General features: G+C 43.9%; 1 protein-coding gene across 1 annotated transcript in view; it reads left to right on the top strand.

Moving 5' to 3' along the window:
- Positions 1 to 603: 603 nt before the first annotated feature.
- UPK3A (uroplakin 3A) overlaps positions 604 to 13,321 on the top strand; it is a 17,780-nt gene continuing 5,062 nt past the window's right edge. The window contains exons 1-2 of the mRNA XM_014938391.1: positions 604 to 658; positions 11,623 to 11,778. Of these exons, the coding sequence (XP_014793877.1) occupies positions 604 to 658; positions 11,623 to 11,778 (211 nt within the window). The remainder of the gene's footprint in view (positions 659 to 11,622; positions 11,779 to 13,321) is intronic.

The raw sequence follows: 13,321 nt of genomic DNA, 5'->3' as shown, positions 1-13,321 counted from the left end.
CGAGGTTCACAGGAGCCATCTCAATCCTGTCCATGTCCCTCTGGGTCTGGGCAGAGGGTGGAGAAACAGGAGAACTGGCAGACTCATCACACAGGACTGCAGGAGAGCTGATCCCACCTTGCTGAGGGGCTGCTGGAACCGTCCCAGAGACAAAAGGGGCTGTGTCTCTCCTGGATCTGCAGGGATAAGGTGCTCCCACAGCCAAGGGGCAGGTTTTCACAGCACAGGGCGGGGAATGGCACTGTTTTGGGGGTGCTCACAGCATGGGGTGACAGGAGCACTGCTTTGGGGGTCTGCACGGGGGAGGGGGCATCAGTGGTGCCCTATTTCCCATCCACGTTCTCTGAGTGGAGTCCATCTGTGTTGACCCCACCATCACCCCAGGCCTCTTTCTGCTGGGACCGGAGCCCATTTCCACGCCAAGAGGGTGACTGTGGCACACGGATGCCCAGCCTCTCTCCAGCCCATCCTTTCTGTGAGGGATGAAGCCTCCACTGCAGATGCTGGGTGGAGCGAGAGAGCACCAATAAGGCAATTTGCAAAGTGACCTGCAGCTTCCAAACGTTTCCAAGTGCACCTGGGATGGGACAAGTCCCACCTGACATGGTCCAGTGCGCGCACACGGACCTGCCTGCGCTGAACGTGCTCGTGAAGCCGAGCAAACAACTTTCCACTGCAAGCCTTTCTTCGAACGGCCCTCCCAAAGATGTTCTGCCTTCAGAGCAGCTTTCCCACACCCTTCTCCAGCCAAGGCTTCCGGACTTCCCAGGGAGCAACTGCATGCCCTGGGGCAGAAAGCAGCAGCTTTGCTGCCTCCGACAGTGCAGCGCAACCTCCACAGCCAGGGAACTTGCCGGTGATCATGCAAAATGTAGCCTCAGTCCCGGCTCTTCCCAAGGCCACGGCGCTCTGGCTGCCATTGTTCTCTCAGATAGTGATGCCATAAAAGACAAAATCAGAGGCTCTTCCCAAGGCCACGGCGCTCTGGCTGGCATTGTTCTCTCAGATAGTGATGCCGTAAAAGACAAAATCAGGACTCAATTAAGCAGGTATCAGGCTTGGGGCAGAGTGACTGGAGAGCTGCCTGGCAGAAAAGGACCTGGGGGTGTTGGTTGACTGTGGGCTGAACATGAGCCAGCAGTGTGCCCAGGTGGCCAAGAAGGCCAACAACATCCTGGCCTGTATCAGGAACAGTGTGGGGAGTAGGGCCCGAGAGGTGATGGTCCCCCTGTACTGGGCACTGGGGAGGCCCTACCTCAAGGGCTGTGTCCAGTTTTGGGCTCCCTACCATAAAAAAGGCATCGAGGTGCTGGAGCGGGTCCAGAGAAGGGCAACGGAGCTGGTGAGGGGTCTGGAGCACAAGTCTTATGAGGAGAGGCTGAGGGAGCTGGGGGTGTTCAGCCTGGAGAAGAGGAGGCTGAGGGGAGACCTTATTGCTCTCTACAAATCCCTGAAAGGAGGGTGTAGAGAGGTGGGGGTCGGTCTCTTCTCCCAAGTCACAGGCGACAGGACGAGAGGAAATGGCCTCAAGTTACGCCAGGGGAGGTTCAGGCTGGATATTAGGAAAAATTTTTTCACCAAAAGTGTTATCAGGCATTGGAATGGGCTGCCCAGGGAGGTGGTTGAGGCACCATCCCTGGAGATGTTCAAAAGACGGGTTGATGTAGTGCTGGGAGATAGGGTTTAGTGATGGTGTTGCTTCTTGTTTTCAGTGCGCGTCTGTGGCGTGCCCTCTGGTCCTGACACTGGGAACCACTGAGAAGAAGCCGTCCCTGTCCTCTTTGCACCCTCCCTTCAAGTTGTAGACACATTCCTAAGATCCTCCCCGAGCCTTCTCTATGCCAAGCAGTCCCAGCTCTCTCAGCCCGTCCTTGGAGCACAGATGCTCCAGACTGTGGCAACAAAGGGCACGGACTCCACCAAGTGGTGAAGCGAAGACGTTTAAGGTTTCGTTTTTTACAGCATATATAGTTTCTCTCTTTTGATCACACACTGTGCTCTCTGCACAGATAGGTTGTGGGGGCCTGTCCACACATCGTTATGAGCAATACAATTGGCTACATATAAGTGTTCATGCACCTAGGGTAATTAGTCATTATTATTTGTTTTGGTATATCGTTATCTATTTGCTAGCTTGCTATCTGTTTTTCACACTGCCTCGCTAGATTTCATACCACACAAATAATACCATATAAGGACATTGTTTTATTAATTAGTCATTATTATTTGTTTTGGTATATCGTTATCTATTTGCTAGCTTGCTATCTGTTTTTCACACTGCCTCGCTAGATTTCATACCACACAAATAATACCATATAAGGACATTGTTTTATTGTTCCCAAGGCTTCCTTCCCATCACTGCAAGAACACCAGCAGAGCTCTCACTCAGCAGCGCATCTCCACAATTCTCCACTCCCCACACCTGGGCATTTGACCCAGGCTGGCCAACAGGATTATTTCATACCATGAAGGTCACATTCAATATAAATTAGAAAAGTTTGCTGTGTAGGGGGCTCTCCCTTGATGGCGGTGGGTCCAGACAACTCCTTGCCCTGGTGCCGGAGCCCTGAGGCCTTCCCTTCCTCCTGAAGCCATTGCTGGCAGTGTCCGCCATTTGCTGTCCCTGCTGGGAGCGCACGGCTTCTGCTGAGAGAATGGGCTGGGGATAATTCTTGGATATCTTAGATCAGTATTGGGATTAATACTGGTTCCTTAGTACTATTGTTAATTATTTAGTCTTAGTCTATTAAATCTATTTATATTTCAACCCTTGTGTTTCTTTGTGTTCCCCGATTCCCCTTTCCAGGTGGGGAGGGGTCATTGGGTGATAGAATAATTGTCTAAATGACAATAGATCGTTATGGGTTCTCTCAAACCATAACAATTCCAAACGCCCGGAGGTGACTCCCACACCTAAAGTGTCAGCAAGAACAACTTTTACTTTTTTTCATTGTCTCTGGGAACTACTCGCATTGCCAACCAAACTTTGGGGCTGTAGGCTTTCCTGGACACACTATCTTCAAAACCACCTTTTTTCACTTTTTCCTAGCACCAGGCTCAAAAACTTCCAAATGTCCAGAGGTGACTCCCGCACCCAAATTGTCAGCAAGAACAACTCTTACAGATCCTTACGGGCCCCTATGAACCCCTATAGACCACTACAGCCCCTACAGGCCCCTACAGACCCCATACAGACCCTTATGGGGCCCTACAGACCTTTATGGGTCCTTATGGACCCCTACAGGCCCCTACAGGCCTCTACAACCACTTACAGACTCCTACGGACCCCTATGGCCCCTACAGACTGCTGTGTGTCCCTATGGACCCCTATAGATTCCTACAGGTCCCTACAGACCCTTACAGGTCCCTACAGACCCCTACAAGGCCTTACAAGCTCCTGCAGAACCCTGCAGACCCCTACAGGCCCCTATGGGCCCCTACAGACCCCTAGTCAAGTCATTGCACTTCACCATGCATCAGTTTTCCAATTTAGACATTGGTCACAGCAATGCTTATTTTTTTTCATATAATCTTTTTGTGATAAATATAATTGGATTTACTCGTTCAGTTTTTATCTCCCTTTACAAGGCTCTAGGTTTAAATCTGTTGACAGCAAAGAAACTTATACCAGCAGAGCTGAAATTCTAATATTACCTATCAAATTCCTCTTCCAGAAGCTATTTACACTGAATCTTGCTTATTATTAATTATTAATAATTATTAACTTATATTTCTCGCTAATATCAGCTGAAAACTTAGAATATTAGAAGTATATGAGTTAGGAGAAACATTGTCTTCCTTTTCCTATATTGTTTATTGAGTGGTTGTTTCACTTTTCAATGTCAAAAAGTATTCTGGCATGTATTTTTGCCAATGCCTTCTACAGCATCAGATTGACTTTTCTTCCACCTTCAATCTGAGAATTAACTCCTTAAAAAAGCAAACTTTTAATGCTGCTCATTGACTTACAGAGATAACACAGGGCTGGCAGCATTCCTGCCTGACGTAGAATCATAGAATCGTCCAGGTGGGAAGGGATGATCCATTAAGGGTTGAACAAGAAATCACTACTTAGAAGCACATTTTGGTATAATACAGAATCACAGAATGATATGGGGTCGGAAGGGACCTCTGGAGATCATCTAGTCCAACTCTCTGCCAAAGCAGGTCCACCCAGAGCAGGTTGCACAGGAACGTGTCCAGGTGGGTTTTTTTATGTATCCAGAGCAGGCGACTCCACCACCTCTCTGGGCAGCCTCTTCCAGGGCTCTGCCACCCTCAAAGTAAAGAAGTTCCTCCTCATGTTTAGGTGGAACTTTGAATGCTGAAGAGGAAAAGAGATGAAACTGAGCTGTTTAAGCTTTATCAGTAGGAACCTATATTCAAATTCGAGAGAGGACTACATTGTCAAACAGCAAACAAAACGAGCATGAGTAACCCGAAACATGGATGTTGTTTAGAACATAGATTTCACAAGCAGCAGATGGGCATTCAGTACCTATGCTTCTAAATTTCTCCATCTTCCTGCATAGTCTGCACTGGAACCATGGCTATGAATACCACAGACCTGTGTATCAGAATTGTTTCACAAAGCCCTTTTTTACCTCTTGGAAGGCAAATTAATGGGGCATTTCTGTGACATTGTCTGACGAATGAGGATCCAGACTAAGAAACTACCCTTTTTAGAGGGTAGTTGTGGTCTAGAGTTTTTTTCCTGGTTGTTAACTTCAAATGGCATCTTTCAGAATTTAGGGTAAAGCATTTCAGCTACAACATGCAACAAAGACTGTAGTGAAAACCAGCATATGATTTTTATCCTTCAGGGAACAATGAATTAGCTAGTGGGTTACAATTCAGTGAGTAGAAGAAGTCCTAACAGAAAGTTTGTTCCATTTGTAATTACAACATTATGGACCTAATTTATCATTTTCTTAGAAAACTTTCACCCGGGTCTGACTGCAGGAGAATTCAGGAGCCTGGTTGTACTTCAAAATACATATAAAACCATAGATACTGCATCAAAGTTCAGCCAACTCTCAAGGGTATTAAACTGGCTCCATAAAGTGGTATTTCAGGACTCTAGATTTAGAAAAGTATTCCTAGCCCTCATAAAATCTTTGTGAGGAAAGAGCCTACTCTTCAGCCATTACAGAGAGATCCTTCTCAAACCTCAAACATTGATCAAGTTGCGTGTCATTAACAGTCACTCTTGCTTGCAAACCCAGAAAGGTAATTTTTTTTACGTGGTAAAATGAAATTAAAAGGGCTCCATTATAGCAATAATCAAGAGGAACGTGAGGACAAAGGTGAGGGATTATCCCCACCACTTAGGGAGGCCTGCTTCCTCTCATCAGCCCGGGAAAGTGTCACTGCATTGACCCACGTCATGCCAAGCACAGTCAAGTTACTTTTGCATGAAGCCAGTTAACAGGAACTGCAGTCTAGGAAAAGCAGCCCATTCACAGGCCAGGAAGATTAACTCCATCCCCTGTCATCTTGGCTTAGTTTTTCACCAAAAGCCATGTTACTTTGGTCATAGATACAACATAAAATTATCCAACCACTCTGAATTACCAAAAATACTTTCTCTTCTTCCTCTGTTCCAGAAGCATGGCTCCTCATTATAACTGATGTTTAGAACAGCCCCTGAACCAACAGTGGGTTCACTGAAGTAGGAAAATATTATCATTTTGTAAGTGAAGTCGTGTGGGCCCATCCTACATTGACCTGCCTGGCACAAGTGATCCATCACAAGGGGCAGTTCTGAGAAGGCTGCAGCAAATGGTGCTTGCTTTTATTAGAGACATCTACACTATCACATAAGCCCAGGACTTTCATAAAACAAAGTTAGTGGTTCTTAATAGTATAAGATGAAATAGTATCAAGCAGAGAGGTGTAGATAGCAAGACATTTCCTCAGCAAAGAAAACAATAACTTCTATGTAACAAAGGGACCTTTCATTTTAACCCAGTCTCCTCCAAGATGCAGATGTTTCAGTGTTCTGCAATTGTCTGGGGTTTACTGCAGTGATAAGATCTTATATGTGATTTCTGAAGGGAATGCAAGATGGACCAGATCTTCTGTTCTTAAGAAATTTACCTCAGTGGAGCCATGCCAATTTCTATTAGGCAATGGTGTGGCCCTGATTTCTTATGTAGAAAGTTATTTTTCCCTTCCTGATATTTCCACTGCTTGACTTTTCAGGTTCGCACAAAATTACTTGTCACCAGATGATAAAATAAGTTCCAAGTCCTCATCTTTCTAACTGAGCCTTCATATTTCCTTATGGACACATGGAAGATTTCTAATTTAAGGAGATCAATGGCTCAGTGAGTCAGTCTGTGCACAGATGGGACCCCCACTCAGCACATAAGTCTGTTCCTGTGCTGAGTGAACGTAGGATGGGGCTTATCTCTATCACACCGGTCCCTTATTAATAAAACAGTTTGCAGAGCTTTTCCGGAGATTCATAATCTGTACACACAAAGGGACTTTATGAGGAAAGGAAGAAGAGAGACCCCAAAAAGAAATCTTGAGGCCATGTGTGTCAATTTTATGATCAGAAGAGAATGCCCCTCGTGGCATCAACAAAGGACAGAAATACTTCTCCAGGAAGCCAAAAACATATCAAAGAGATTTCAGAACTGCACAACAGTACCAGGAATCCATGTGGCCCTTGTGCAGCAGATTTTGTGAGATGTGACTCTCCTACAGCCTTGAAGTATTCTGGGAAGAATTTGAGAGAGAGAAGTGTCATAAGAGGCATTTTACCTTCCGCATCACTGAGGAGTTTTCTCTCTGTATCCAGAGAGATATCCATTTATCAGTGGGAAATTTCTGCCTTTTATCTATATAAATAGATATTATCGATATAAATACAGTGCAGTAGTGCCTGAAAGTTATTTATCATTTATCATTAGATGAAACTTTCCACTATTCGACCAGGATAACTTGTATTTCCAGACACTCACTGCCCATGACAATCTGTTACAAATACCAGCCCCCAGAACAACCATTTCTGAAGTCTGTAGTAGCTGACCAGTCACCTCTTTTTATAGATTTTTTGGTTTCAGTGCCACTCTCAAATGGGCAGATGTTCTTATCATACCAGCAGTAGGACAGCTGCTTCCCTTGCAGCTAACCTCTGCAGACCAGAGGAGGCATAAGACTGAGCAGCAGAGGTGGTTACAGTTCCTCCTAGATCATGTCTAAAGAGCAGTGACTAGACAGAAGGAAAAACTTTTCTATCGTTTCTCTCCATCCAACTTGTCCTCACTTTCACAATATTTTATAACGCTGCATCTCTCTACTTCTCCATTTCCACTGTGTCAGCTCTCTACTACTCTCCCAAACCTTAATTACCCGTTTTATCAACTTTTTTCTTTTAACCGTCTTTTCATTCTCATCCACATGTCCCATATTTATGGAAGGTTTTTAAAAAATTGATTCACAAAGGCTTTACTCCTCTCCTCTTCTAGCTCATTCCTCAAGGTCTACAACCACCAGGATATCTGCAGGAAATTACAAGCTAACAATAGCTATGCAGAAAACTTGTGAGGAATGTCCAAGTACTTTAAAATTAATTCTACGTTTTATGTGTCTTTCTCACTCATTGGATTTGATTACTTCTTGATGTCACCACCACGGTTTTTAATCTCTTCATTAAACACTGTAATGTCTCTGCATAGAACCGGGATTGCAAGTTGCCCATAATTTGTAGCCTGTGCAGTGGCCCAGAAAGATGGAGCACAGCAGAGTATGGAGAGTCATCTCCGCTACACGTGCAGCCAAGCATGTAAAGAAGGTTTGGACTTCAGATCCTGAAGGGTTCCATGCATTTCATGGCCTTTGGGGACTTCAGGCCCCATTCTCCCCCAAACACAAACTTCACAGAGCCCTGGAAAGCCAGGGCTACGGACAAGCTTTGTTCTCACAGAGCCATCAATTCAAACTGATTCTAGAGGCTTCTATTAATTACTACAGAATCGCCCACAAGGTAACTTGGAGCAAGAAAATTGGCATTGTTGCTTAAACAAAGACTTAGGAATTGACATTGATGTCTTTTCTTGTGCTTCAGGGAATTCTGTAATTACACTGAGTTAAGTTTGTTCACGGTAATATCCTTTAAATCCAGATCAGCTCCCCCTGACTTCACTGGAATTAATATAGATTTACACAAGGGTAAGCAAGGATGAGATCTGGTCCTAATTTAGGGCACATCTGCCAGTACAAATGGAGCTGAGAGAGTTTATTGTCATGCTGATTTTCTAGTTTTGTTTGAGATTTTTCTGAGCATGAGATATAGTCAACGATATTAAAATCTATCAACACAGGCAACGTTAGCCCTCCTTATTGTGGCTGGTGAATTCCACCGGAGCACAAGATGGCCTCGTACTCAACTAAATCATGATGGCTTAAAAAAGCCACAATGAAAAATAATGGCTAAAATTGTCATCCTGTAACCACTTTGAAAGGTGATCAACTTTCTGTGATGAGCAGCTCTACTGACATGCTGCTGGCTGTTATAAAACTAATTGCCCAAGTAACAGTTTGCATGACTGTAGCCCCGGGAGCAGTTTGCCAGAGTCTTCATCCAGGCAAGACTCCAAGAAGGTCATACAAAGTTTTGCTTGAGTATTAAGTGCTGAATTTATTGCTAGATGGCTGTGAATCTAAAAAAAAATAATTGCTGCCTTTTAATAAAAATTTTGCTGTGATTCTGAGCCTTAATCTGTTGGTTTTTTAAACTGATTTTTTTCTGTTGTCTGTTTTGATGCTTTAGAAAGCAAATGAGGGAGCAGCACTTTCTTATAAAACTTGGAAGAATATTACAAAATATTCACACATGCAATTAACTTGCATGCCATGAAGGAAAGTATTTCTTTTCTCTACCATCCAATGTGTCCCGGTGTCTATTTAATTTTTTTTAATTATACAAATAATGTGTCTATTTTCTGTCTTAAGGAACAAAAAAGCCACTGTTGATTGCTCTGGAAGGGTTACCTGTCTAAAGAATTCCGGGTCTTATTTTACAGGAATCACTGTTTGGAGAAAGTATTGATTTTGTGATGGAGAAAGAGATCTTATTGTTATTAAATTCTGCTTTTACCGTGGAGTCAGATATGTTACAGATTTTGTGCATTATATTGTGCATTTTAAGGGATAAAAGCACTCTTGACCAAATCGGTACCAAGTTTGTACAACTAACCCCCCTGGTGTAAATGTTAAAAATCAGATTCCTAGTAATAGGAGATGAAAGGGTAAGACCTTCTCTGTCTCAATGTGATTTACCTGAGTATTTATGCCAGCACAGGCTTAGAGTGCATTGCAGAGTAAGAAGGAATAATACAACTCGTTCTATAGCAATGCAAATCTAGGGTAACTCCTGTATTCAATATTCTCCCTCAAAAGCAGTGTGAGAAAAAAGTCAAACCAAACACACTGAAGATGACGTGCAGAGTTTGAAACAAAATGGGACACATATGGGGAGGAAATTGCATTATAATCATTGGATTACATATTTCAAACAGATTTCTGGGGCCCATGGCATATCCATAAAGGAGATGGATTTGGTACGTAACTGTAGTGATATTCGTGTAAATCTGGAGTTGCTGCAGTGACATCATGTTAGGCCCACTAATTCTCAAAAATCTTGCTGATATTTATTTTCTCCCCTCAGCTTATTTTAAGTGGGTGATTAATAATTTTGTAATCTGAGCTCTTATGTAATAGACCATTCATAATAGCAACTACTCATCAAGAATATTCTCAGTTGAACAATTCAGTACAACAGGTCAGATTCAGCTTTCCCGGTGGTTTGTTCTTCATGTAGTTGTCCTGAATCACACCAGGGTTAACCAGAAGCAGAAGGCTTATGTTTTTCAGGATGTAACCCAGGAAACACAATTCAGAAGGCAACTATAACCTCTGTTAAAGCTGCCCAAATTTAGAGCTCTGAATCAGAACAATCCACGAGGCAGACTAGATGATATTTAGTTCCAAATTCTCCATACATGAGAGATTTCAAGAGTTTTCACACAAAAGAAGGTAAAGAACAAAAAGGGAAAAAACCCCTATGTTTCCACCCATAGCACTGCTGAGAGCTACGCTGATGCCCAATATGAGGTTGTTTACAGTGATTCCTGTAAAATAAGACCCGGAATTCTTTAGACAGGTAACCCTTCCAGAGCAATCAACAGTGGCTTTTTTGTTCCTTAAGACAGAAAATAGACACATTATTTGTATAATTAAAAAAAATTAAATAGACACCGGGACACATTGGATGGTAGAGAAAAGAAATACTTTCCTTCATGGCATGCAAGTTAATTGCATGTGTGAATATTTTGTAATATTCTTCCAAGTTTTATAAGAAAGTGCTGCTCCCTCATTTGCTTTCTAAAGCATCAAAACAGACAACAGAAAAGCTGCAACACCCAAGCAGATAATAGATGGGGGGTGAGGTGGGTAATGGGGGTTGTTTGTGACACCTGAGCAGGAGGGGCAATAAGTATATAGGGGGGTGCTGAGGAGATGGGCAGCTCCTAATCATAGGAACCTTATGAAAAGGAGCAGGTGTGGTTGACTTCAGGGAGGGGATGGATGGATGGATGGATGGATGGATGGATGGATGGATGGATGGATGGATGGATGGATGGATGGATGTGGGAGCTCTTCAGTAGGGGCTGCCTTCCAGCATTGTTTTTCCCCTTTGTGGCAGGTTTCTGGAGGGCTCAAGCATGAGCAATGTTGGGTTGCATTAGCCTTTTGCTGCTTGGGACAGTTGTGTGCAGACAAAGGGGCATCTATATGCAGCCCCTTCTCCTTTTCTGTTGCTCCTCTGTTTGTATCTCTTCCTTTTTTTGTTTCTCTTATTTATTTATTTGTTTTGTCTTGGGTTTCAACTCCCTGCTTTAGAACCTGTGTCGGGAGGGGAGTTTACAGCTTCAAACACGTATTCTTCTGGAAGATTGTTAGTGTGTCTACAGCTAGGCTGGGAAGCAGGAGGAGCTGCTGAATCTCTCTCTGTTTTCAGTTAAACTTCCCCAGGAGACTGGAGATGGGATGAGCTTGTGTGAGGAGGGAGGAAGTGTCTGATATAAACTTCATTCTGATACCACTTGCTCTCTCCAGTGCCTCTCCCAGACAGTTTTCCTTTCTGCAAGGCTCTGCTAAATCTTTTACTCTGTATGTTAACAAGACTGGTCTTGAAAACCTTTTTAAGACCCCTTGCTGCTAAAGGTTTCAAGAACTGACTGTACAGGTTCTGCTGCTGCCACTAGAGGGGAGAAGGCACAACATGGGACCCTAAAAACAGTGGAGCAAGTCTCTCCTCTAATGAGGCTTTGCATTTGCCCTTCTGAGGTGATGTGACTGGTATGTTGTAGGAGTAACATCTCTTACCTCCCTTCCCAAATCCTTGGGTTCCCCATTTTGCATTGAATCAAAACACTTAAACTTTCACAGGTCAGCTGTTTCCTGCTGAACTGCAGTTCACATCCCTCTTTTATGGTTTAGTGTTGTTTGTTAGCACTGCCAGATCCTCCCTTGTGGGTCAGAGCTTGCAGAGGGAGAGGAAAAAGATTTATTTTTTTTTTTACACTTTTTCTTAATTTTCTCTTCTAGACCAAAGCCTGAAGCCTCAGGTTGCAGCCCTTCAGCTTGCTACAAACAATCCCACTCTAACTACAGTTGCTCTAGAAAAACCTTCCTGCGTGTTTGACAGCTCACTGTACCCAAATAAATCTTATGCCATCTACTTGTATGCAATGAAGGAATTGGGTGAGTATCCAGCATTATGCCTCCCTGGAAGATAATTGCATGATACGGCCATTGTGTGTAATTCTTCACAACTTGGTGGGAGTGGGTCTGAATGGGGGGAAAGAGGAAAATCTGTAAGTTATGTGCAAGCTGAGCCTCTGGTCTCAGTTTTCTCTGGGATATTATTATAAAATATAATAACTGTAGTATTCCAATGAGGCTGATTAATGATAGCATTAGTACTGTGTTAGCAGACTCACAGCAGGTGTGGAGCAGCGCTATCAGCTATAAACATTCACCCAAATCTTGCTAATGAAACCAAGTGGTCCACATTCTGATACCTTATCTGTGTCTAAGCATGAATGCCTTGTATAAAAGCCTGAATTCCCCTAAATAAACCTACTGAGAGAAACTGGAGAACTGCTGCTGTTTGCTTCATGGTTAGGGTAACCACCCTTTTCAAGGACTACATTTTTGTAGGCATAAACAAGCCATGCTAGACTTGTGCTCAAAGATGCCTGGCCCATGGGTTCATTCATCGGTGTTGGTAGACAGCAGGCTTAACAGGAGCCAGCAGTGTGCCCAGGTGGCCAAGAAGGCCAATGGCATCCTGGCTCGTATCAAGAATAGTGTGGCCAGCAGGAGTAGGGCAGTGATGGTGCCTCTGTCCTGGGCACTGGTGAGGCCTCACCTCGAGTGCTGTGTTCAGTTCTGGGCCCCTCACTACAGGAAGGACATTGAAGTGCTGGAGCGTGTCCAGAGGAGAGCCACCAAGCTGGGGAGGGGTCTGGAGAACAAGTCCTACGAGGAGAGGCTGAGGGAACTGGGCATGTTCAGTTTGGAGAAGAGGAGGCTGAGGGGAGACCTCATTGCCCTCTACAACTCCCTGAAAGGAGACTGTAGAGAGGCAGGTGTTGGCCTCTTCTCCCAAGGGAATAATGACAGGACCAGAGGAAATGGCCTGAAGTTGGGGCAGGGGAGATTTAGATTAGATATTAGAAAGAACTACTTTCCTGAGAGAGTGGTCAGGCACTGGAACAGCCTGCCCAGGGAGGTGGTGGAGTCACCATCCCTGGAGGGATTTAAGAAACATATAGACATGGCTCTTCAGGGCATGCTCTGGTGCCCAAGGTTATTGGTTTATGGTGAAGTGTTGAGTGTGGGGTTTAGTTGGTGGGTGCGGTGTTTTTTTGGTGGGCGTTTGGTGTGGTGTGTTTTGTATTTGTTTCGTTGGGTTTTTTTGTTTGTTTTGTGGGTTTTTTTGTTGTTTTGTTTTTGTTTTTGTTTTTTTTTTGTGGTTGGACTCAATGATCTCAGAGGTCCCTTCCAACCACTAAGATTCTGTGATTCATAAAATGAAAATTTCATAACTGCTTGGCAATGAAACACTTCTGGTAGTGACCAAGAGCTGCCTTCTCTGTTCCCTGCTGTTCTGGTAGACTGTATTGAATGCCAGCTAGAGGTACTCTGTAAGCTGACAGAAATAAATTACTTCTTTATATGAAACATTCTTCCCTGAAAGCTATATGCAGCCTCTGAGAGATACAGAGAAGACATCTTGAGG

This window comes from Calidris pugnax, unplaced genomic scaffold (genome assembly GCF_001431845.1).
Source record: "Calidris pugnax isolate Ruff unplaced genomic scaffold, ASM143184v1 scaffold47, whole genome shotgun sequence".
NCBI lineage: Eukaryota > Metazoa > Chordata > Aves > Charadriiformes > Scolopacidae > Calidris > Calidris pugnax.
This window is presented reverse-complemented; position numbering and strand designations above follow the sequence as displayed.